Here is a 27,718-nt window from a genome sequence, read left to right on the forward strand (position 1 = left end):
ATTTAAAAGATGTGTGTGGGTGTCTCATTGTGCGTCATACCTTGATGTTATACAAGTTGTTTTTCTTTTGTGAAGAATGAAAAGGAAATGTCACACCGATCTGTGTAGCATCTGTACTTATGAAAGATCTAAGGGAAGGTCAATGCTTTTAACCACCGTGCTCTGGTATTCCTCACCTCCTCCTCTTCTTTATTCACACACACACTGCTCTTCTTCTCGTCATCACCTCGCCATCATTGCTTCCTTTCTTCCTTTCGATCTCCTGACCGACCTCGTTCACTCCTCATACACTTTTCCTGCACACAATGATTTCTCAGTGACAAATCTGATGGAAGGAAGAACTTCGAGCGATTTTATAGCAAGGGAATGCAAGGAACTAACGTGATGGTAATGGATTTTGAAGATTTAAACAATGAAACCTGACTATTAGTGCTTGCAAACTTGTGCTGTATTCAGAGCTGGCGGCTTAAGTTCAAACGTACGTCAATATTTATGTTCGAGGCTGCTGAGTGGTGTAACAGAAAAGCATTGGTCATGAGTTTGCGAGTTCCGGGAATGGCGGAAGTCCAAGAGAGCGAAACTGGCTCTCTGGGTGGGAGGGATGCTTTACTCAATCCCCTGTCAATCAGAGCGAGACTAGCCAATCAGGGGCATCTGTAAGCTCATGTATGTGAAAGAGGGCAGATAGCACTTTCCTCAGTGTGTGTTATGCTGATTACAAAATTGGAAAATGACCAAATTGGGATAAAAGTGATTCCGGAGAGGTTACTCATATTCAGTTAAGTAATGCAGGTACTTATGTTGAATTTCTGAGCGTTCTATTCAAATAAAAACCTTCATAAATTAGAAATTAGAAAGACATATTGTGGATAATTCAAACTGTCAGACAGTGGCCCTGAATTTTTTGCACACTACAGCTCTGTATATCTGTTCTTTTTTAAACATAGTCTATTTATGCATATTCATATTCTACATTTCATTCCTCTAAAGGCTGCGAAACATATTTTTACATATAGTCTACTAGATTTTATTTTATTATATTATATTCTGTTTTTATTATGTATCATTGTGGCACTGTGGAACGAGGCACTAAGGAAAAACATTTCACTACATTACATCACATATTACATATATGTATGTGACAAATTTTCAAAACTTTGAACCTTGAACCTTGATGAAATCATGCAGGAATAATGGTAACAGATACACACTCCTGTTTTCAGCACACTCCACTCCACTGGGCATGTTTTTATATCTTGGTGGGGACCAAATGTCCCCACAAGGATAGGAATATCTGACAGTTTTGGCCTTGTTGGGACATTTTGCTGGTCTCCACAAAGAACCTGCTCTTTTTTACACAAACTGAAAGAAAGAAAGCTAATTTCTTAATACAGTTTTACTTCACTGGTTCGTTTGTTAAAAGGGTGTTTTTTCCCCCTCTCTGTAGGAAGCCTAATTACATTTGTTCTGTCGCTGATTCGGCTTTGTGCGTGTGTGGGTGTGTGTGTGTGTGTGTGTGTGTGTTTTTGTGTGTGCGTATTTAGTGTTTCTCTGTAATGAGATTACATTTCATTCAGTACACTCTGGAGTTTATTGTTAACATACATACAAAAAAAAAAGAGGAATAATTCAACTGAGAGAAGTGTATCGCTAATAGAGAAAGCTGTAAAAAAATAAATAAAAGTCCATATTTGATGGCAGGTTCTGCTTCAGTGTGTGTCTCCTCCAGGATTTACGGTCATAAATAAGGCAGAGAAAAAGGAAACTCATTTAAACAGTCTTTCTTTTATGGCTCCCTTATTGTGTGTGACGGGACCACAATGGACCCGAAAATAACCATGAGGCAGTGTGACTCTCAGTGTTTCAGTGTCATTTCATTAAAGCTTAATGATAACTGCTGACATTCCAACTGCGTCTACAACCAAACTGGGAAAAGAGAGAGGTGAAAAGACTTCGATATTCATCAGTAGCAAGAATATAAAATCATAAAATGTAAGCTTTACAGGAAAAATAGCTTTACAGCAACATATTCATTACGAATTGATCAAGAAACAGTGTTAGCAAAAAGCTACCATGACAGTACTGAACTTCGTATACACTAATTATACGATACGATATAGAACTGGGGTCAAGTTAAGGAGAAGCATTAAGAAACAGTATAGCATAAGCAATAAAACAGGACGTTGACATGGTGTTGTAGGAAAATAATCAATGACAGGGTGGTGTGATGAGGCCCTACATGAAGCCCTTACTACCCTGAAGCTGATTATTTTAAAAGCACCTTTTTATTGCTCGTATACCACAGCAATTTGGAAACGATTACATTTTTAATTCATAGAAAAAAATGACACATCACATTTTTTATACTTTTTTTTTTTTTTAGCTTTTTAGTACCACATAAAAACCAAAGATCAAATGTCAATCACCAAACATGCCTTGGCTGCAAACTGTGAATTTTATTTTTCACTATTAAATATCCACTACCAAATGAAATGCTTTGTTGAATGTCATATTTAACTGAAAATCAACTTTTATTACAAATTAACAATGTTGATCAAGCTAATAGCTAAGCTAGGAACAACAGAAAATGTGTAGTACAGGACTGAATCTAAAGATATGTTCAACAATAAATGCCCAGTGTGTACTTTTGAAAAAAAGCAAGCAAACAGGTTCATTAAATGTGAAAGGGAGCATATTATATTAAAAAACTGAATTCATTTTGTGAGTCAGATATCAGTAAAAACATGCTGATGGATTTGTTTGTTCGTTTTTTAATTGGTTATTGATTGTTGGATTGTTGTAAGACTCGCCATATGCCAATATCACAGCTTTTTTTATTACAGCATGAATTCACTTGGCATGCCACAATGCAGAATCTATTTCTCAATATTTATACAGTCTAGTGACAATTGCACACACACACACACACACACACAAAGCCAGGCTGATTCCATTTTCTAATTGTTTATATATCAGGTCTGTAGTGAACAGCAATTCCCACTGAGACCCAGACCAGCTCCTTAATTATAAGATTGTTTATCAATAATTATTTGTTTTTCTATGCTTTACATTCAAATAGTAACTCAAAAAAGTTAGTGTAGACTAGTGTGGAATAGATTATTACATCCAGCATCCCGAAAAAAAGCCTGCAATCTTGTTTGGGATAGTCAGCCAAGATTCAGGCCAAGACTCTGAGCACCAAGTCCAGAACCAGACCAAGACTCTGGGAACAGAAAATCAGACCCCAACCAAAACACTGAACAGAAAGCCCCGGAACCAGATCAAGACTCTGAGCAGTGAGACCCAGACCCTAACCAAAGTCCTCAGCAGTAAGACCTTGAACCAGACCAGGAATCCAAGCAGTGAGAGCCAGAATCAGACATTGACTTTGGACCCTTTGGACCCTGAATCCCACAACCAGACCAAGTCAACAGAGACACATAATAAAATGTAGACCCAGAACCAGACTAAGACTCCAAGCACCAGACCCTTGGGACCTGAAACCTAGAACCAGAACAAGACTGGTTGAGAGAAGTGAGAAATGAGAAGTGAGCAACAGACCCCAACCAAAATGCTCTGAGAACCCTGAGATAAACACTTTAGGTCCTGAAAACCAGAACCAGGCCAAGACCCTGAAACCCAGAACCAGACCAAGACCCGGAGAACACAGAATCAAACCCCAACCAAATGCTGAAATGTCAGATCCAGACCGAGACTCTGAGCATGAAACCAGCACCAGATATAGACTCTGAGAACCAAGGCCCCGAACCAGATCAATAGTCTGGGCCATAAAATCCACAACCAGGCCTAGACTTGGAGAACAGAGAATCAGACCCCAACCAAACTGCTGAACTGACTTTGAACCTTGAAACCCAAAACTAGACCAAGCCTCTGAGTAAAGAGACCCAGAACTATACGAAGACTCTAAGCAGCGGCACAAGATCCAGACAAGACATTGGGCCCTGAATCTGAGAACCAGACCAAGACTGGGAAGAAAGCATCAGACCCCACCTAAAATGCTGAACTGAATGCCAAGACTCTGAGAAGTGAGACCCAACACCGGACCAAGACTCTGTGCACCAAGATCCAGAACCAGACCTAGAGCAAATCACTGGACACCAAAACCCAGGTCTACATTTGGCTGCAGCCTCTTTCGTGCCTGTTGCAGATTTGAATATGAATTGCCCATAATTACCCACTGCATACCCAGTGATTCATCATGATTAGTTTTGAGCAAGCCACACAAAATGTGAAGTGTTGTGTCCCAGGTGTGTGTGTGTGTGTGCACAATGCAGTGTTTGGAAAGACAATCTGAAAAATTGTTCCTGCCAACAGCCCCATGGGCTCCCGCTTGGGTTTCCAATCTTCTTTCAGTCCTGTGCCAGGTTAGGGGAAGTGAATGATGAAGATGGAGGACGTCTCCATCATGCAGGAGCGTAGTGAATATTTGGCCTGTGGTTGAAAAATAGAGTGATCCCCTGGAGAAACTATAAGGGTTTGATGCATTGCTAAGAAACACATGCAACAGATAGGGAGGGGATGAAAGAGAAGCAGTGAGACTACAAAATAGAGAGATCATTTGTGTTTGAAGTTGAAAATAGCAGGTGGATATGTGTGTTTGTGTGTGTGTGTGTGTGTGTGTGTGTGAGTCGGAGCAGGAGACAGTCTGACAATGTGATGCAATAGCACAAGTGGAGCGGCAGTTTGTCTTTCTGACGAATGGCTCACTGGCCCGTGGGCTAATAGACCCTGTCTGAGATTTATGGGAAATTTCACCCCAACAGAACAAATGAAACGGAACTGGGGCAAAAAATAGATGCTGTCACATGGAATGGGGAGAAAATCGCATATTCGGGCAAACTCTGTGTGTGTTTCTTAATCTATAGTGGATTATACCAGTTTATACTTCAGTGCTTTTGAATACTCAATTCTGATTGGTCAGAAGGTGTTGATTAATTTTCTATAACAGCAGCTCTGACAATAGTGCTGGCTGTAATTCAAATCACAGGGTTATATTAATGTGTGTGTTCTAATATTTATATATTATTGTTATATATTATGTTATTATTTATATAGTTACAAGTTACACAATGACTCGTATGGTGGACCCTCCACATAAACTAATTAAAAAAAAGTTTTCAGTGAGAAGATGTTTATTTAGCAATTTATGGAAGGAGTCTCCAGTGTTAGCACGTTTTAACGGTCGGAAGTAAATTTTTCCTACACAGGAATGTGTTCAAGATGGAAGAATTTTACACTTTATGGTTTTTCAGTAAAATGACAAGCTGCATTTTTTCGTCTCAGTAACTTAGTAAAGAGAGGCTGGTGAGGGAATGACTGTTGATAGCTGCTACAGCGTAAGTGATAAAAGGAACTTGTTTCATGGATGTTCCACAACTTTACATGTAAGTGTAAATGGATAAAAAATATGGTTCATCTCATTCATTTATGAATTAAATATTTTAATCCCTGATAAATTGCTGTGGTATAAGAGGCCATTCAGGACGTGCCATTACAGGAAAATAATCGACTTCAAGGTTGACTATGTCAGGCCTGATTATTTTCGAATAAACTCACACCCATCATGCTTTATTTGGTTACTTAAACATTCCTTACTTAAATATAACTGACTGTGCTTCCTGTCACTTTTACTGCGATAAAGCATACATATCCAGAGGACTCAAGACAGTCACATGACTCATATAAAATCCGAGAAAGGTGAGAGTAAGTGTTCGGGTCGAGGTCACCACCATCTTCTCTTATGACCTCATTAGTACATAATCCACTAAAACTGCTTTCACTCATTATAACTCCTAGAAAAATAATATGAGATTTTAATATGTGGTGCTTGAGGAATTATGCCCTTCAACCTCAGCCCTGAAGAGCCATCAGAGCTTTGGACGATGTCTTTATCTCTCCATTTTCTTTCTTTTACAACATCTCCTCTGTTCACAGTGTGTATAATTAGATTTGATATGGGTCGTGCTTTAAAACATGATATTGAAGCCGTACAGGGAGAATTAAAGGCTTAATGTACTGTCAGATTATCTCTGGTGTATATGGAACCCTTATTCCTGATATTTTAAAGATCATATTTTTTCCTTTTTGGTTATAGAAAAATGTCAAAAGAACAGACGTACTTACACTTTAACCCTCTTTAAGAAGTCCAGATTTTATGCAAATTAGGAATGCCTCAAACCCTACACACCCTGCCTCTCAAGTTATCATGTTATTTGTCACACTTACATTACAGCACAGTGAAATTCTTTTTTCAAATATCCCAGAATGTTAGGAAGTTGGGGTCAGAGCGCAGGGTCAGCTGTGATCCAGCACCCCTGGAGCAGAGAGGGTTAAGGGCCTTGCTCAGGGGCCCAACAGTGACAGCATGGCGGTGCTGGGGCTTGAAACCCCGACCTTCTGATCAGTAATCCAGAGCCTTATCTGTTGAGACACCACTGCCCAAACATTATTGACTAGGATGGGATCGTCGCTGCATCACTGGCTCGTCTTTTTTTTTTTTTTTTTGACCGATACAGATTTGCTTTTTAAATGAATGTGTCAAAACCACTGCACTGAAATTTTTCACATTTTAACCAGCTTTCACACTCAACTTCCACCAAAAGCATTTAATCACTTTATAAAGAGCAGTAGCTAAAATATAGGATGGCTATATATGGCTAAAATCCTCAGAAGTTAGCAATACTTGCTAATATTGCTTATCACCAGCATATGTTTAGATCTTAAACTCTGAGGGTCCGTTGACAGATCCAGACTTTTTGTTATTAGTTTCGCTGTAGTTACTAAATACTTCATTGTAATAATTAGTATAAAAATGTATTGAATGAATTTGTAGGATTGTTATTGGTATTGTAGCTTTTCTGAGTCATGTTTTTACACTGCGTATGACAAGCATGAACAACTGTACCAACATTTAGCATGGCCATGACAACAGATGGCAAACCTAACCAGTATAAACCAGCTGTTTGATGCAACCTGCTTTTTGTTTTACCCTTCAGCAGCTTTGAACACACACATCTCTACACACAGAAAATTGAAAATTCAAAATGGTTCAAATTTATTGTCAATTAAATCTTAACTAAGTAAACCATACTGCAGTCTTTTTCAGTTTCAGCTCCCCCACTGTAGCTATTTTTAAACTCAATTAAAAACCCTCTGTAGTATCTGTTTTTTGTTCTGTCTTTTCACCTGGGGTTTTGTCTTTTACTGCCTTTTATTTCACTTTCATTTGTAGTTTGGTAATTGATGTATTGTGCAGCACTTTGGAAGATAATAGTTTGCGTTTTAGAGGCGCTATATAAATAGAGGTGGCTTGAATTAAATACATTTTGAGTTGGCACAAAATGTGCAGTTAATTCCCTTAAATCACTTGGTATAAAGAAAGCGATTTTTGGCACTCATTGTATATTTCAGTTTAAAATGTAAAGCGTTATGTCTTATTTTTATTGTATCTTTATGTCTACAAATTATTTGTCTAAATCCATAGAAACAAACGACCCAGTAGTAATGATTATGTTCCGTTTTACTATCTTGTGCATCTTGCTAATACACAGGCATTTTATAAACGTCTCCAATCTGCAGTAACATTAAAGACAGGAACTTGTTTGTACAGCAGCTTCTGAAGTGGCCATTACCAACGCGAGAGTGTTTTATTGCTTCCAAATCACATAAACAAGTGCGGAAAAAAATGACTGAAAATGCGATTATAAACAACCTCAGGGTCCTAGAACGAAGCAAATAAATTCCCAGAGATTTCTTTGTGATTTTGCTTGTATTTAAATACAAAGCTGGCTGTTCGGTAATGTCTAGGGTTGCCAGGTCTGGTCAATAAAATCCCCCAGCCAAACTTCAATATAGCTAATGCACTTCTTTTACATTCCAACATCACTATCTATCATTGCCAAATGCACTGTAATAATTCTTCATAATAATTGCATTATAATTATTTTAAGCTTAAATGTCTAGATCTGACTTTCACAAAGATACAGGGCTTTGCATAAGTATTCACCCCCCACTTGAACTTTTCCACATATTGTAGTGTTACAACCTGGAACTGAAATGGATTTAATTGGGATTTCATGTCATGAATCTACACAAAATAGCCCATAATATTAAAGTGGGGTGAAAAATCAATATAGTTTGCAAAACTGTTTGCATATTAAAACCGTAATTGTATAAGTATTCACCCCCTTTACTGTGAAACCCCTACTTTAGTTCTGGTGCCATTAGAAGTCACATAATTATTTAATTAATGTAATCCACCTGTGTGCAAATGAAGTGGTCATGTGATCTGAATATAAAGAGTTTGTTAGAGAATGAAATAAACAGCATCATGAAGACCAAGGAGCTATCATGAAAAGGGTTTGGTTATAAAAAAAAAAAAATCCCAATCTTTAAACAGCCCACAAATCCTTTATTAAAAGATGGAAAGAATATGGCACAAGTCCAGCCTTTCATTATTCCAGGCCACAGAAATAAGTCACATTGTGGAAGAAAACAAGCACTCGAATTTGTCACATGCTTCGCTGAGTGGCGAGAGGAGAGCGAGGACGAGACACGTCCTCACACAGTCTGTGGCTAAAATTGACATTCTTTAATGACCACACTTACTGGATTCGTAGAACATGAGTCGAAAAAGGTCATGTTCTTTTTTCTCATTCACTTCCTTGCTCCATCTTACACTCATCTACACCCACACACACACACACACACGCACACACTCACCCACACGTCCTCCTCAAGGCCTGACACATGGCTTTAAGAGCTCACTTCTTCTATCCTATTGAACACTGAGGAGTTTGAAGTACAGCACAAAAGCTCTGCAGAAACCTTATCTCCAGGAAAAGCAGCAAACTGTGCTATAAAATAAAGACACCCTGAGCTCTAACAGACATGGAGGGACAAAGTAAACAGATGAAATGAGTGAGGGGTTTTAAAACGGTGCTGTGAAACTTTAGAGGATGGACAGAACAAAAAAGACTCAGCACTTTTTTCTTTGCTGAGACAGAAAGCGAGCGAGAACAAGATGTTTTCTGAATTTAAAATCTCTCCTTCGGAATAATTTACCAGCTTCTTCTCATTTTTTTCCCCTCAATAAGCCTTTCTGGACAGTGACAGAATTTCTACCCATTTATTCAAAGGTCACACTGTTTTCACACCCTGCCTTGGAAAGCAGCCTGGGTGATGGTGTGAGTGAAAGGTCTGATCTAAATATAGCCACCATGCTGAGTATTCACAAAATGATTTAGCAGGATATTAAATTTGGAAAAGCGGTCCATGGAATAACGATAACTGCCACATGTGCGAGCAGAAGAGCTGCCAACGGCTCGAAGGTGCCCTTTTGCAAAATGGCCATTTTGTCAGGAAGAAGATAGGGGAAGGATGATAAGATGAAAATGTGAGGAACATTTCCAAGAAAAATGTTGTAATAAAAAAAGAGAGGTGATTTGTATCCAAACCGGAGATGAGATACAGATCAGTGAAGCAGCTGAACACTTTAATATTCTTTTATAATATTTCAACAACAACAACAAAAAAGATGATGCTACAATTTGGGAGTAAAAGTGTGTGAAAAAAATTAAATAAAAGTAAATAAAATTAAAATAAAAAAATGTAACTACAAATATTTTATATAGACCTCTCTCAAACTGCTGGTATTCATCCTTCATATGCAACAATCATATTTTTTAGTATAAGTATCCACTCCTGTATTTATGTCTAACATTGTCCTCCTGCCTGCATCTCAGAACAGCATACCGGGGGATGTAAACGTCCAAACTTCAGCAGGAAGTCCTCCTGCGCTCGTACCAAAGCTTCCTCGTCGATGTATACCGCCGCCCTCCTGGCTGTAAGGTAGTACTGCACCTTCCTGAGGCTCCACCCGAGCACGTACATCAGCAGGCCGCACACGGCGGCTGTGGAGCGACCCACGCCTGCGTTACAGTGCACGTACACGCTGTGACCGTTTTCTAACAGCCCATAGAGCAGGTACACGGCCTGGGGCAGCATCCGCACACGTCCTGCAGGGGGCGACATGCACAGCAATACACAGTTTTCTTTTTAGATCGGACTCAGAAATGATCAGGTCTGAAATTACATGTTAGACCTTATACAAGCTGACAGTAATAGATAAGCAGACCTGCTAACCTTCTTGCACAGTGATACAAGTTATCACTCAAAATTTCTTTTTTTCCCCCCCAATAAAAATGGCAGATGAGCTAATCGACATATGAATCTGAAATGTCTGACATTCGCATGGGTAACTCTGCAATATTAACTGACACCACAGGAAGCCCCGCCCACTTTCCACCATCTCACATTAGTCATTTTTTGCTCTTTTCTTGACTCGATTTCTCCACTTCAGAGATGTAGCCTCACTTTCTGTCAAGGTAAATGGAGAATATTTTTTAGATCATTACGGTGAAATAAATTCTATTCACCAATAAGGTTCAGCCAGAAATGGCACTTTTGACTTTAATAGTCATTAAGAGCAAGTCTTTGGTTACTGGATTACTAAATTATTAAAAGTACTCCAGAAAGTGTAATTTCAAACCGTTATGTTGAATATTAAAAGGTTTAATATTTTTTATGTCCCAAGAATCCACTAAAACTCTGAATATGCAAACTGAAAACGCGTCCATGTGTCCTCCAGCCATCCCAAAACTCAACTCTTTCCCAAACTATACTGCTAATGCTTTTCTATTAGCAGTGGCATGTTACATTATAATGAAAAAAAGAAGCTAAACTATGGCCTTGTACAGTATACTTTAAGAGAAAAGGACATGTCTGTCCAGCAAGATCAGATGTTGCTGAGAATCAGGATAAGTTCAGTTATCGACTCTTCTTTCAGTGCTACCCTGCAACTGTACTGTAGGTAGCATTAACACAAAGCTAGCCAGCTAGTTTGCAAGTGCAAGTAACTTATGCTAGTAACAAGTACACAAGTACACACTAGTGGAAGTTCAGTAAAAATATCCCATAACTCGACACGGTTTGCAGATGCTAACCTGCATGTTATATGCTTTCCTTACTTCTTAGCTACATTAGCCTCATAGCTCCAGGAAGCAAACTTCAAACACCAAACACAGCTGATCAATTTTACACTCGTACTCTTTTGTAAACACTTATGCTTTCTGGTATTCAGTTCTGAGCAATATGATGCCCAAAGCAAGAATGGACTTAAAATAATAATAATAAAAAATAATGCTGTAGTTACCACGTCACAAAAGAATCTAATATAATAACTCCAAGCAATATCCAGCTCTTTGTGGATGTGTGTGGTGTAAATAGAGAGCTGTACTCTCTAATGCTTTTTTACTGGACAGGGAAATAATCTAACTTTATGAAGTGATAACCTTGTATTAGTGCAGTGAGAGATATGTTTACCCCTGAGTGTGTTATGGGTGTGTTTATCTTTTATCAGCCCTGCAGGACTAACACCTCCTAACCTCCTATCGCACTCATATATATATATTTATTTTTTTTTACCCGTGTGTAATATTTAGTTATCAGTTCTGCAGTGTAAACAGTGCCGGCCATCCCCACTGAGAGCCGAGGAGTGAAATCGGGGTCGAGCAGTGGTGAAGCAGGTGTGAACTCAAGCGGAGGTTGTGCCTCAGCTGTGTTGGTCTTTAAAAATTCATTAGCAGGTCCACCAGGCAAGTCAAATCTCCAGTGTGGTACAAAGTTTTGCTTGCCTGAATGACCAGGCTAAAATGTAGTAGCTAGCATAATACTATAGTGTAGAGTGAGATGGTTAGCTAGTTAAGTGCATTAATACAGAATGAGTATATGATTATCCTCATGTAACAAAGTTTCTAATGTAGCACATTGTGCCTGCGTCCTCGACAAAATGTCAGCAAGTCGTTGGCGAATGCTCAATCGATACAAGAAAAAAGATATTATTCGAGTCTGGCTAGCATTTTTAGCTCTTTTGAGTTGTATTTTGCTCAGTTTCATTAGTTTGCACATATCTGCGTGTTGCTGATTATGAAATTCATGCACGCTATTAATCCACTTAGTAAAAAATCATCATACCGTCAACAAGATCGTTCCTCGGCTGATGTGTGTAGTGTAGCAGGCGGTGGGATTTGGAAACGGCGTCTATAGTTACAGCATTGAGTGACGTGTATTAAGTTTAAAAATGGCTACAGAGCAAATGAAACTTTTTATTTTTGCAAAAGTCTGTAAGGAGTAGGCTCATTTTCTTTTTCTGGTTGTTGAGACTACTACTGTCTGCCAGGCAACCACAAATAAACAACTAATAGCACAGACATGAAATCTGCTCATCCTGGGTAACTGATTTGTCTACTCCTATATTATATATAATCTAAGAATTAGATACAGTTAGAATATCTATGCTTTTAATATACACACCCTCTGTGCTCATGTCTGGCGTCGGGATCCAGACGTAAGCCAGACCACAGTCTCGGTACAGGTACATCATGGTCTCCGGGGTCATGTGCTCGTTGGGGTCACGCCGGCAGCCGTGCGAGTTGTTTACGACGTCCCACTCGGTCTGGAAGTTCATCACGGCCGTGACGCCCAGCTCGTGCTTCAGCTTCAGGGTGACGTGCTCAACCCGCCGAGGGCAACTGCCCAGCCAAATCCGAGGCAGGATCCTGCATGGGGAGCGGGGGGCGTACACAACAAATTTCAGACTTTCTCAACTGTAAGCAAATTCAGTATGACAAATCCAAACGACTGGTTTGAAGGATTCCTCGGATGGATCAATCCTATGGCACATGTGGTCTGATGTTTCTTTAGTTCCCCACTCACAACTTTAGATGATGCTACATGCAATTAGTTCCCGTTTAAGCAGTCATCCACTAGAGACAAACTACAAGCAACACAAGCGACTTTATCTTGCTCTGTTTATACATTATCCCAAAAGCTTCCTGCATAATGTGTTGTTTATCTTGCTAAACCAGCTAATTAACAGACCCATTCTGAGCTGATGTAGGTGTGGTAGATGAGGGAGAACATTAAACGTGTAGGGTGAAGGGTTGAATACCACTGCATTGTGCTGCAAGCAAAAGTAGCGTAAAAAGTCAGTACACTCTGAATTGGAAAGGCTTTGGAAAAGTGAAAAAGTAATTTTTATATCAGTTACTTCAGGCCAAGTTCATTTTGGTGAGCTTTAACCCTGCAAGTCTGCAAACCTCAGATTGAATACAAGACTTCAGGCTTTTTGAAAAAACAAACAGCTCCTCAGTCAATCTGGTTACTGTTTTCAAAGTTAAAAAAAGCTTACGTTAACCCTTCTCTGAACCACTTAGTTATCTTTGAAATCACAAGACCACTCAATCGTATGATTTTATTCCACTTCCTTCTGGCAAAAAAGATGATGCTTTTTTCTGACTGCTTCTTAAGAGAGAGTTCCTTTAGGCTTATCCTATGATGAAACGGTTATTCTGATGGGCGTGGTCTCTTCCAGGATGACCCCGCCCCCATCCACAGGACAAGAAGGTTCACTGAATGGTTCAATGAGAATGAAAATGATGTAAAACATGATCAGTGATGGCCTTCACAGTGATCAGATCTCAACATAACTGAATCTTTAACTATCATCATAACTATCTATTGAAAGAACAATATTCATCCCTGTAGTACAGTTCCAGACACTTGTAGAATCTATAAAGCTGAATGAATGTCACTTGTATGAGTCCTTTAGGAAATACTGTGAGTACTTTGAGAATATATTCTTGAGAATATTTTTAGAGGTAGTTTTTTTCCTATGCTTTATACGTTAGCAATTTCAAGAGCTTTTCCAATCACTAATTTAAGGCTGAACATTTTTTAAAGACTACATCGAACAGTAGCTGATTTTTCAGCCAGCCTGGACCACACTGAAATTTGCCAGGGGATTACAAATTATTACATCATTTTTTTTAGAGAGAGGTATCTAAACCAGGACAGAGAGCATCAGGTACATTTAGTGGGTTTATTAACTATTTAATACATTTCAAACTTTTGATGACAATTTACATATAAAGTGCTTCTTTAATTTATGCACTTTTCAAGAAAAAAGGCTATTTTCCAGGTGTTCCAGTGCTTTGGGCCAGACACCTTATTAAACTAATTTTTTCCTTTAATCACATCAGAATGAAACATAACCTGCTCTTAGGTCATTATCAGTGCAAGATTTTTTGGATTACAATTTCCTAAAAAATCTAATAAAGTATGAAAATGAGGGAATAAATGATAAAATATCTGCTACTTTACATATTCAAAATATCCACTAGAGAAATCCATCTTTCAGCAGGTTTTTCTTTTGCACAGACTTCCGGATATCAATTGAGCAAAATGTTGTTAGTTCATGGAATTCTTTACAAGCAGTCTTAACATGTATGAGTGTGGTTTCTTTTAGGAAGAATTTAAAGAGCCTGTCTCCCTCAGATTGTGTGTGAATAAAAAATAAACTTAACATCAAAACTGTGACATATTAAGAAAAACCTCTGTCAGAGTGTGGCTTTAAGTATTTATATACATATTTTTACATATCATGAAAGTTAGAAGTGAAGAATATAATAAAAATAAAAGTATTGAAAATTGACAGTTGAAAGCAAAATCAGCATTTTTGGTCTCTGGTGCCAGTGTCTACAATTACTAAAATAAAATTAAATAAATAAATAAATAAATAAATAAAATAGAGAAGGAGATAAACCAAAAACCACAACTAAATTCATGCACTTTTAGCGTGTTGTTGAAACGTTTAAATAAAATGTGTTGTGCTCAGCAGAAAGGTTTAGGCCACTTTCACACTTTGTGCCTTTTTTTTCCCTCAACCACCAGCATGTTTTTCACATAATGCCACAGGAATGCAGCTGCTATTAAAAAGCACTTCCTCCAGTGGTTTTTGGTCACAGCAGACCTGCAGAAGTTGAAAAAAATTCTTGAATTTTTTTGGAGAAGCATTGAGCTACATCAAGAATTTTTTTTTTTAATCTCCTGACCAATCAGGTCACAAGTTAGAGATCAAGCCAGGAAAATTAGTTGTTATAAATGAATATGAGCAGATTTATGAAAAAATCTAAAATATTTCAGTGCCAATATCCCATTGTTGTAATGTAAATAAAAATAACAGCTTATGTAATATTTTGGGATGTTCACAAGTACGCAATGTGATATCCCAATTTAATAGGTCACATGATCAGTTCAAATTCTCATGATAAAGCTACAACAAAGACAAACAACCTCCTCGTTACATCAACCTTTATTTTGTCTGTTAATAGTACATCTAATCTAAACAGCAAACTAGGTTAGAACTAGTTAGGGCTGGCAAGAGTGTTGTCATGGTTACTTGACGGTCACCCCTCATATCGGCACAAAATGTGCACCAAGTGTGTTGCTATCTTTCTGAAGGAGGACAGTGAGCAGAACTGTTTGAACTGTGATGAGAGTGATATTTGAACAGGAGTGAGAAATGAACCCTTGAGGAGGAGATGAGGAGCAAAAGGATGCTCTGTGTGCTCGCTGGTTAGAATACGGAGGTATTTTTAGAGCCTGTGTGACAGTCAGACCCCTGGCTCATCCCCCTCTCACAGTCATCTCATATATCTATTTGTCATCCTTCCTCAGATGGAGAGAGAGAAGAAATGAGAGGGATGTAGATTTCACATTTAGAAGAAAAAAAAAAAATCAGCCTTGCTCCATCTTTCTTCCTCACACTCCCTTCTCTCTCAGGCAGAGCGATCTCTTTAACCTTTTCTTCCTCTTTTCTAATGATGTGTTAGAATCTCTGAGTGTAGACTCTCGGCATTAGAATCAGGTGGTCTATAGGATGAGATGGAAGTACCTCCAGTTTTACAAAAAAATAAAAAGTGCTGTTAAGGTGATACAAAGTGTTTTGAATTTGGGTTTGTAGTTAGGGAATAAAAATCTCTCACTGCTTCAATAAATAAATATGACAATATGTGTTTGTCTGATGTTCTGTATTATCATCATTACAGACACATTCCTGGCTACACACATATTGAGAGAAAAGATCTAGAAAATGCCATGCCTCAAACTGCTTAAATGCTCTAACACTAATTAGGCTCAGGTGAACTAATTAACCAGGCTGGCAGGGATGTTCACACATGCTCAGAGACTCACAATGTGACTCAAATGGTCTGCTATACACAATATATTATTATATTTAATATACTATGTACTTGTTTATGCAGTACCTGATTTTTGTAATGTAGTAACATCTCAAATTAAAACAGAAATGACAAATTATCCCTGGGTACCTCATATCATTGAGCCACCAAAAAAGCCACTGGATTAAAAAAAAAAGTCCTTATGCAACATTTTGCTTTTAATTTGTATCAACGTGTAGCAGCGTTCTCACTCAGCGCTTTGGTCTTTCAATAATTGTGCACCATTGCGACAACAGAATATAATCTCAATGACAAAATTCCACAAAATAAGTGTGGACTCAAATGACTTCAGTACTCCAACAGGTGAACTAATTAGCTGTTAGTGATATTATTCACTATACGGTGCACTACTTGGCGGCCATTTTGTAGCCAAGTCCCTTGCTGTGCTATGAGTATCAACTTTTATTAAGCTTCACAGCACGTCAGCAACCGTAGACACACACCTAAGCTTCCTCCTTTTATAGGACGCCATTACTTTTCTCCAATTTCAATGACAAGCCTTATTTGTCTTCATTTATTTTGGATTGCTTTCTTTCAAGTCATTAATATAAAATGACTGAGTTTTCACAAAATGTTAATTAAATTGGTGTGTAACTGAAATAAATAAGTGACTTAAACTTGACAGCCGAGTAATCGAGGTTCACATTAGTGAGTCTCCTTACGCTACCAAGTATCGCGTCGCTTGTAGTTTGTCTCTTGTAAGCGTGCACTGTCAATTGTTGCGATAAGAAACTGTCCTAGCTAAATGCAGCTTCTAAAGTTAACTCCTTAAACACATCGGTTTGTTTGATTTACATGCTACATGCTAGACTTCATGCTAGTTTTGTTAACATATTCGCAAAGAAAGCTACGTACTGTACTAGCTACATACACTCACCAGAGGCATCAACGATCTCTGCTACTTCCTGCCAAGCTTTATTTTTTCCTTTGTAATGTCTCTATACACATTTAAAGAGAGGTTGTACAGTATATGAAAGGATAAGATGAAACCCTATAGCAGTTAAACATTTTTCATCCATTTTCCGACATCAAACTCTAAATGAGAACTAACTACAGGTAAAGGTGTGTGCGGGGAACTAAAGAAACATCGGACCACATGCGCCATTGGTTTGTTCAGAGGATTCATTCGAGCCAGTCATTAAGATTTGTCACTTTAGGGTGTCATAGCTAATTTGCATAGAATTGATTGCAAATTTCAACTCAAATGACGCTTTAGTGTGAACATCAGGTAATATGAGACTTTATACAAACTCAGGAGCTCTCGTATGATACAAACGTTTCCAACTAGCTGGATTTTCATGAATGACACATTTTCGAATTTATTCAAGGCCCAACAATACCTCCATCCCAAACTTAGTTTGGTGTCTTCGTGTTAGATACAGCGTGAACATTGTATTCAGGACATAGTGATAGAGAGCAGGGTAAATTACACATCATCACATGGCAAAGCCTTCAAGAAACAAGTAAAACTCAATAAACTGTGTCCTGTGGTCGTTGTATTAATTAAGCTGTGCTATTCAGAGCAAGTGGAGTGTGTTGTGTGAGTGTACGTGGGTGAACACGGCGGGCAGATAGATACAACAGAGGATCTTGTAAAGGTTCTGACCAATTATTAACCAGCCAGTGTATTGCATTTTCCCCCAATATCACACACTTATTGTTGAAGGGTCAGTGTGAATAACTAGCACTCTGTTTCACTCCGGTTTTAGATTTTATACGTGAACTGTGGCATGATAGCAGGGATAAAGCTCTTCTTTGGAAGACAAAACGACATCAATATAAGGTTCATTTCTGGTATCCAAATCAGATTATTTGCCATTAATAGCACAACAGCACCACCAATAGTCTTTTTGACTTGCTATTTCTTAATTCCAGTTGTAAAAAGTAAGATAATATCTCTACAAGCCTTCCAAAATCATATCACAGCACACCAAGCCCACTCATAATTGGATTTTTTTTTTTTTTTTTTTGGAAATATTGTAGTGTAAATGTAGTGTGATCACTGCTTAACACAGAGTGAGAACTCACTTACTTTTGGCTTGCTAACTACCTCATATGCTAACAACCTGCCTTGCTAGCTAGAATCTTAGATTATTGATGTCAGCTGTCATTGTGCAGATGGAATGGTCTGATACATTTTTCGCCAAATAATTTCCCTCCTCTCAAGGTGGGCGTCCATTTTAATCAGCATTCTTACATCTCTCGGGCGTCCATTTTAATCAGCATTCTTACACAAGCATCCAAATGAAATTCTAGGGCTTTCAAGAAATTCAAACACGACTTTTTTGGTTTTTAAGGACTACACAGAAGATTATTTACCAAACTGGCTGCAAATGCAGGATTTCAATATCAAATTCGCCCCAAATGATGGACTGTTTTGACCAGTGAACAGAGGCTGTATTCAGAGTTGAGTTCAGCGCACCTAGTGAGGATTTCATACAGAAATTGTGCACGTTGGCAACTACAGATTTAATCACTATTTAGACAATTTAGTTACACACTGGAGGCGGAGTTTACCTAAATCAGAAGTGTGTTGCACGCAATTCTGGACTTGAGCATAAGCACATTTTTCTTGCATGATATCGGCTCAAGTGAGGAGCAGTATTAAGTCCAGCACCACTGTCTGACAGTTAACCACAATATGTCACACTGAAATATATTTTTTTGGCTGTAAATACAATAAAAAAAAGGAAAGGCATTTGAAGCAAATATTAAACACATAAATATGACATTATCAATTAATGAATTAATAAAATCATCCCTTTAAAGTACACAAAGTTTTACACACTGAACACACTGAACATCAGAGGATACATCGTCTTAATCTGAGATATTGCTTCTCATGGAGCAAATTTTTATGGATGAAGTTATGAATTAGCTGTAAGTGTAGCTGATGAGTGCTTGGTCAGCTTGTCCTTCAAACCACCATTTTCTTTACAGGAGAATGCACTGAATTAACAAAAACCATCAGCATTATTTTATTAAACGCTTGAAGAAATAGCCTACATTAAGTCGCCAGCTCTTCATAATGACTTTATTATGCCTTATATATTTAAATGTCTTTAACTCAAGCACCTTTAAGCACTTCTAGACAAAAGGCTTTCCACTACTTCAAGCACTATAATGAACTCCATTCAAGTAAATAACACACTGAAACGGCCCTTGAGATGGCCACAGAGATTTACGAAGTAGGAAATGGTGAGAGGAAGTCAACAAGGGTGCATTAAAAACAGAATCAGAGTCACATTGATTCCCTCTCTCTCTCAGTCTCTCTTTATTTGCTTGTTGTGAATCGTGAGCAAGCAGACACCTAAGCTGTGGCCCTGCAGCAGTTTCTACACCCAGATCGATTTAGCCTCTCTAACACATTCAATTTGGCCTTTCTCCAATGGATTTAGCCAATGGCGTCCCATCACGAGCTATTTATGAGCTCTCTCAGCAAACAGATATATTCTGTGTCAAAACTGTGCATGGGTACAATCTGTTTTTCTCTCTCCAATCATCATATTTATTACAGAACTGGGATGCGGGAAACATCCACGAATTATTACAGGTTAGAAAGTTTCTACAGAGTACACAAAGAGAAGACCAGTTCACTATATGTCATTACATGTGTCAGATATTTTCAGAGTGCCATTATTTTTAACATAATGGAACTGCTTCATTGGAGGTTAACATTATTAAGTGCTTGTCCCTGCCCTCAGCTCCGGGTCAGATCTACTTTATGACCCCTGAGTCAACTAAAGTTGAAAAGCTTTGCTTCTCTCTGTGGCTTCTATTTCCTTTATGTCCTTTTAACAGTGAGGTCAAAGGGATAGAAATAAGTGCTAATAGCTTAATATCTGCAAAGACATTCTGCTAATTCTAACTCCAGTTGCAATACAAATATGCGAGGAATAAAACACTCGGAGACGTGCTGTGATACGAAAATAATCAACAGCGGTGAGTGGTGTGATGAAGCGGAGCATTGAAGTTGATGATTTTCTTATAACAGCACAATTAAGTGTTTTATTCCACTTACACCACAACGATTATTATTTTCAATTTATTAAAGAATGCTATTTGTACTTTTTAATCCATTTATAGTAACGTTTAATGTTCGGAACATCTGCAAACAAGTTAGTTCCTGTTATCCCTTACACAGTCTCTCTTTGTTTCTCGCTCTCGAATAAGAAAAATGCAGCTTGTCATGTTACTAACAAACCACAAAACATAAACTCCACATAAAAGTTACAGCTTTACCTCCAACTGTTGAGCGCTGATACTGGAGACTCCTTCCAAATATGTTAAATAAACGTATCCTTACAGAAAGCCATCAACAATTATACAATGTTATTTGTTAAGCAACAAAATGTGTTTAATATATTTTTTTTTAAATTAGAACTAGATTATGTGGCACGACAGCTGTACAAGTCCCTGTGAATTAGTTACTATAAAAACAATAAAATTTTAGAACTAGTGAACATTAATCAACCTTCTGACCAATCAGATTTGAGAATTCAACAGTAACTAAATGTTCCTGTCTTTTAAGGGTGAATGCTGGATGTTGAGTGAATGAGTATAAATTACAGCAAAAATGTCTCCTTAATGGCTTGTAAAATGAGTAACTCTTGTCCTATAATGAGTGACCTTGCCTTTGATTTTTTCACTTCATGCTTTCTGCTCTGCTCATGTGAATATGCACTGCTGCATAATTGTGACTTTCTACAGCACGGGAGAAGAACTTGATTTCTACATCCTTCCACAGAGGCTGAGAAAATACATTAATTATGATGAGTGAAAATGAATATGGAACCAGCCAGCAGCACAAGTGTAGCTGTGATGCCACTGCACTGCGTTCATCGAGCCAGTAATCTTCTGCCCCTTGGGGCTTAATTAATTTTGCACTATAAATTGATATACATGCAAATTTCCACATTACAAAAGGCAAGGGAGAGAGAAAGAGAGAGAGAGAGAGGTTATTATTTCCTCTACTTGAGAAAAAAAAAACACTGATAAGGTGAAGATTATTTTCTTCTCAAAAGATTTACAAATAAAAGTCAGCACTTTCGGTGAACTCATTACAAAGAATTAAGGACTAGAAAGTCCTTGACATTGAACTGCAAACAAGGAAACAGAAAACCTGAAGGAGGCTTAAAAAAACAGATTTCTTTACTTTCAGTGTCATCACAGGAAGTAACGTGACAAGTTGAACCAGTGACATTACACGGCTTCAGCGCTAACCAGATAACTTCCTCATCTGATACTGACTGCACTCAGACAACCGTTTTCAAGAGGACCAGCGGTTGGTTCTCTGGACCACTCCCAACAATAAAAACTGCTTTCATGCATCATCAAACCAAAAAAAAAACACACAAAAAAAACCCACATGTGCAAACAACTTTACGTTCAAATATATGTAGCTGTTAAAATATCTTATGTTATAATTTCTTCAAGTTTAAATGAACTAACTTTAATATGAAGCTAACTTCTATCTCAAAAATAGACTAGAGACATTCAGAGCTCCTAACAAACAGCGTGCCATCTTTTCTAATTCTGAACTGTATCATTTTTCAACCTCAGAGCAGTTTCAGTAGATAATAATGCCTCAGTCACGTATCAGGAGATCAGGATTGGTGATTCTGCGTCTAATCGTGGCTTTGCAGTAATGTGTTTTTCCGATAATAAGCTGCAACTGCGGATCATTACAAGTCTGAAAAGCCTGAGGAAAGCTCCAAAGAAGCGAACTTAACAATAATGTGTGCTATAATGATGACAATCTGACTTCCTGGACAAGACTGCTTGTATGGTGTTTTCAAACTAATCATCTTGTTCTTCTCCACTATTAAAAAAAAAAAATTACAAACATAGAGTTCAACTGGAAGACAAATTAATAGAAGTGAGAAGCTGAAAGAAGGAGGTTTTATAGTTAATGCGTCAGTCTAGTGAGTGAACGAATCACCTTCACGCTCACACCTTCTGAGATCTGGAAAAAAAAAAATGATGACACAATAAGAGGAAGCTGCATGAAAAAAGCATGTGCTGCGTTATGAAAAGAGATTACTGAGACATGCTTTTTATGTTTGAACTTTTGTCCCTTTCTTTCTTTACATCCATTGATGTTAATTCATCTGTATACATTCATGAATGGCCTTCCCTCAAGTACTCACACAATCACACACATACACACACACACACGATCAGCAATCCTCAATTCATCAGAAACTACTTGTTAATATTCATAACTGAGTATTAACACTTGATGATGGGGAAATTCACACTCACACAATGAGACACACACACAGATTATCATATTTTCTTTCTGACAGAAGCACAGGTGTGTGATGGCCTGACCTCCACTGGAGAGCTGTGACCCTGTTGGAGTGTATTAGAGAGCTCTACCATTCACTAGAAAAAGAGAAAGAAAGACTTAAAAGACGATTTTAGCCAGAAATCTTATTTACACAAGTGTGTAATTGTGTAGTATCTAATGTGAACCTCGATTGCTTCAAATCGTATACCTGTCGATGAGTTACTGCAATTTTATACATGGATTACAGCAATGGTGCCGTATAAAAGGAAGAAGAGTTAGTGCTGCAGTGGCTGAGCTGCATTAGTGGAAGATTTTTTACCGCATGCTGCCTTTAGGAGTCGTTCTTTCATCGTTTAGATTTCATTTTGTCATTTTCAGATCTCTGTAAGCTTTCCCTTTTATGGAGCTTTGTGGGCGTAACTAAATGTAAATGTGCCGTGAAAGTGTTTGGTATTTTATCTGTGATTGCCATTTATAAACATATGCATGAGTATGAAGAAAATCACAGCCTTTTTAATACGGTTTGGCCTATGAAAATATTTACATACAACTTTACTAAATAATTGGTAAATGAGCCTCGTTGTCTTTTGAAGTGAGTGTGTGATGATTTAGGCGTATAGTTTGCTTTGTGCGAATTTGATAGTTATAATATAGCATTGTTGTTGTCACTCCAGTACAGAAGTAAAAGAACCGCATTTCGGACATCAATCATGGAGCATCTGATATGTTTTGTACACTTTGCTAGAGACAAGCTTCAGAATCATGCGTGTACATACTTGGAAAAGTGCATGGCCTGTTGTCCAGCGACGCTGAAGTAGAAGTTTGTCGTGTGCCTCATCTCGTCTGTGTGGCCGCTCACCTCGATCCAGTGACCAATCGGGTGACAGTACACCCCGTCCACCATGTTGCCTTGGTCATACACACACTCCCGATCGTGATGTGGGCCATTACCTGGACACAAAGTAAACCATCATTAGAAATTAGAATGAGATTCTAAATCTGGCATTAACACTTTCTTTCCTCTTTTGTTCTTTCTCTTCTCTTTGTATCTTTCTCGTTCTATCTGTTTTTAAAGACAATGTGAAATGGAAATCCGAATATTTTTTTCATCTGCAACATCGATTCAATTCAATTTTATAGCATTTTTAACAAAAGACACTATCATGAAGCCTCTTTACAGACATCCAGATGTAGCTTTAGATTCCTAATGAGCAACTGAAAAACTCCCTGAGAGGACATGAGGAAGAAACCTTAAAAGGAACCAGACACAAAAGGGAAGCCATCTTCTTTAGACTGTAAAATCAAACAGTACCAAGTGTGTTAAAAGGATGTACAGTATGAGCAGAATGAGTCGTTATGATTACAGCAGCAGGTTTTGGGTATAAATCTACAGTATCCAGGAGAAGTTATCCACTGAAGCAAGAGTAAAACTTGGACATATTTCTGGGAAGTGCAAATGTTTAGGGTATCCATGTGGGACTGGCCAAAGCAGCAGAAGGTTGTGGTTGTAATCTCTCACATAGCTGGTATGTTAGTAAATATCAAGGTGCAAGACACATATTCGACAGATGCATTTGGTGTGACTTGGCATTTACTTTTTTCTACAGTAGCACTGCTCTTGCTTGGAATGTTCTGTACTCTTTCACTGTGTCACTGTTGTGTTCATTTCTCATCATGTCTCTTCTGTCAGGCATGAAAATGCAACCAGATATGAAGTCTGCATTAAACCTTTATTCTTATTAAATATTAAAGCTCAGGCCATCACTGTGCTGTGTTACACTGGAATGGGATACACAGCCTGCGTTTATTAAAGTCATGATTTATATGTTGAAAACTGTGACAAAAAGAAGGCAAATCAATGCAACATGCCTGATGAAAATCACGTTCTGTTCCTATTATTAATGAGAAGCCTAGACATCCACAGCTTTAACTATATCTCCTAATTGCCTCGCAATCCCAGTTCCAGCCCTGCCCGCGCGTCCTGATCACGTCACGTGCTTGAACATGCAGGCAGCACTATGATTTTGGCTGTCCTGACTGCCAGAGGGAACTGGGATGATTTTTTTGGCACACACTTAGAGTTTAGAGCCATGTGGTGCAATCAATCCACATTGTTTTCCAAAAAAAATGCTTTATGCATGTCCAAAAGTGTGTTGCTGCATGATGAAAAGGAAATCACAGCATGCCAACAAACAGAAAAAAAAATATTCTAGTGCAAGGAAACAAACAAACAAACAAACAAAAATGCATGTACTTAAACAGTCATGCTTAAGAAGCCATTTAAAATGAGTGCATTGGTGAAAAATAAATAAACCCGACAAATTGAATGAAACTCAGTCAGTGTCACGTGCAGGATGTCTGACGTCAGTAGAAACTGGTTCAAGAGACAAAAGACGTGAAAATGTTTCACTTTTCTCTGTCTTTTTAACCCATCGCTTTGTGAGTGTGAATAAAAAAAATGCTGATAAAGTCAAACCAGATTGATTTTAAATTCCTACAGGACAGAATGACAATGTGTGTGTGTGTGTGTGTGTGTGTGTGTGTGTGTGTGTGTGTGTGTGCGCATGTCTTGTCTGCGGCATCAATGCCATCTAGTGATAAAGATGGCCCATTACATTCCATTTTATTCTGCAAGCTATAAACACAGTAACAGTAATGCTTTATGTAATAAGGGAATACTTTGCGATTTAATTCCATTTTAATTTCATTTTAATGTGAGTAAGTCAAGTCCAGACTGTTTATGACATTTTTGCAAATTAGCAAAAATGTGTGCGTCAACCAGGCAATGTTTCGGTAACTCTTTGTTGAGCAGGCTAAATGGTGAGCAAATCCATTAGGACAATCAATGAGGGGATGGTCTGATGTAGATTTATGCAAAATAAAAATACAAAAATGTTTTATTCCTCTTATACCGCAGCAATTTGCCAATGCTAACATTTTTTATACATTAAACAGATACGTTCCCAAATATAGTGCCAATCAATCAACAGATACCTTCCCAAATATAGTGCCAATCAATTAACAGATATCTTCCCAAATATAGTGCCAATCAATTAACAGATATCTTCCCAAATATAGCGCCAATCAATCAACAGATACCTTCCCAAATATAGTGCCAATCAATTAACTGATATCTTCCCAAATATAGTGCCAATCAACAGATACCTTCCCAAATATAGTGCCAATCAATCAACAGATACCTTCCCAAATATAGTGCCAATCAACAGATACCTTCCCAAATATAGTGCCAATCAATTAACAGATATCTTCCCAAATATAGTGCCAATCAATCAACAGATAACTTCCCAAATATAGTGCCAATCAACAGATACCTTCCCAAATATAGCACCAATCAATCAGTCAGTCAGCAGATTTTGTTGTTCCTCTTTCGGCTGCTCCTGTGAGGGGTCGCCACAGCAGATCATTGGTCTGCATATTTGATTTGGCACAGTTTTTATGCCGGATACCCTTCCTGATGCAACCCTCCCTAATTTTAATTTGAGAGGCTTTTGAGGGTTTTGAGAGCGCACTGATGCATGCAACCCAAGTGGCTGAGATCGGGTCCCTGGCCGGGAATCGAACCCGGGTCCGCTGTGGCCTACCCATTGTCCTCCAGGGCCCCTAATCAATCATTCAACAGATACTTTCCCAAATATAGCTCCAATCAATCAATCAATCATTCAACAGATACTTTCCCAAATATAGCTCCAATCAATCAATCAATCATTCAACAGATACTTTCCCAAATATAGCTCCAATCAATCAATCAATCAATCAATCAATCAACAGATACCTTCCCAAATATAGCTCCAATCAATCAATCAATCAACAGATACCTTCCCAAATATAGCTCCAATCAATCAATCAATCAATCATTCAACAGATACCTTCCCAAATATAGTTCCCATTAAGCCTCTTAAGGAACTTGAACCAGAACTTGTGTGTGTACGGCTCAGTGAGCTGCACTTCCCCGAGCCACAGGCAGGGGTCGCAGCCGGACGCCAGCGTCCGCGTCGGCTTCATCGGTACCGCGTTCCCGGCGTCCCAGTGCCCGAGCTCCGGACGGGATCCCGAGACAAACACCTCGATATCCGAGCGCTCGGGGGTCAAAACAACCCCAAACCTAAACAAAACCATTCTCGGTGAAATGAGAGCGAATGGAGTCGCGTTCAGTCGGTGTGAGAAACCTCTGGCATTAATAAAAAGCAGGCCGGCGCTATAAATCAGTCTGCTTTCTGACGGCGTTAAATAGCAAACGCTAAAGCGGCTGAGACTCTCTCGACAAAACCAGTGCCTGTTTTAGCAGGATATTGAAATAGGAGTCACGTCATGGCGCAATCTTTTCACGCCTTGTTTAACCTTTACAGTGTGACAGCCCTGCGAGTCGTTCATGAACGAGCCGACTCTTTTAGGTGAGCCGACTCACATGTCTAATCAATCCTTCTGCTTAAAAAAAAACCCTTATTCTTTTAAATGCATTTTATAATCATTTAAAGTAATAATATGCAAACGTACAAATATGCAAAGACCAACAGCTTTGGCTGGTTTTCATAAAAATGTAGCAATGAGTCGTTTGGGACTCGTGAAACAGATCCAAATGATTTGACTCACTGTACATACCCAGTCAGCCAAAGACCCTTCAGCTGACAGAGAGTGGTCACTCTTTAAACACTTCCGGGTTAGTCCTCCAGCTAGAGGATGCAAATAAGAGAAAAAGAGAGCCCTAAATGCATTTAAAGCACAAAGATGTTACTTGTAAATACGTAACATTAGAAATGACAAATTTATTTCGATACAAAAACATATTTAAACACTCTTAGGAAAAAAGGTTACTTGTGTAAAGGTACAAGGCAGTTTTAAGAAACAGAGTTCATAACTAGTTTCTGAATGTACATGATAATGCAGATATGGGACCAGATTTTTCAAAAAAAAAAAAAAGAAGAAAAAAAAAAAAGGGCACCCAAGACTGAGGGAGAAACTACACATGGAACTGGAGGGTTAGCATTTGGTGTTGTGCAATTTTATTTCCACAAACAATATAAACTCAAGCAAAGCTGTCCGGATCCACTCAAGCAAACGTGACCTTTTCGAGTAAAGGCTAAATTTCTGATTGATCACAGTTCAGCAGTTTCATGCAATCATTGTAACATTCCAGACTGTGTATGAGAAATGGAAAATGGCAGACATTTGCGGTCACTGATTCTTTTAATGTTTTTAGTGTCTTCTCTCACTCACATAGTTTCACTACAGTCAGCATGCTGCTGTT

The 27,718-nt window shown here is 38.3% G+C and overlaps 1 protein-coding gene across 3 annotated transcripts; it reads right to left on the reverse strand.

Moving 5' to 3' along the window:
• Window positions 1-302: 302 nt before the first annotated feature.
• On the reverse strand, window positions 303-27,593 carry epm2a (EPM2A glucan phosphatase, laforin). 3 transcript variants are annotated; one of them, XM_034312051.2, is made up of 4 exons: window positions 25,785-26,289; window positions 23,229-23,403; window positions 12,394-12,638; window positions 303-10,037 (listed from the first exon to the last, which is right to left on the reverse strand). In XM_034312051.2, the coding sequence occupies exons 2-4, from the start codon at window positions 23,354-23,356 to the stop codon at window positions 9,736-9,738; spliced, it is 675 nt and encodes a 224-aa protein (XP_034167942.1). In that variant the 5' UTR covers window positions 23,357-23,403; window positions 25,785-26,289; the 3' UTR covers window positions 303-9,735. The 3 variants fall into 3 exon arrangements, with proteins under 3 accessions (XP_034167942.1, XP_053096528.1, XP_026776914.1); XM_053240553.1 differs by lacking the exon at window positions 25,785-26,289 and adding an exon at window positions 25,447-25,455; XM_026921113.3 differs by lacking the exon at window positions 25,785-26,289 and adding an exon at window positions 26,340-27,593 and having other exon boundaries at window positions 305-10,037.
• Window positions 27,594-27,718: the final 125 nt, after the last annotated feature.

This window comes from Pangasianodon hypophthalmus, chromosome 16 (genome assembly GCF_027358585.1).
Source record: "Pangasianodon hypophthalmus isolate fPanHyp1 chromosome 16, fPanHyp1.pri, whole genome shotgun sequence".
NCBI classification, from domain to species: Eukaryota; Metazoa; Chordata; class Actinopteri; order Siluriformes; family Pangasiidae; genus Pangasianodon; species Pangasianodon hypophthalmus.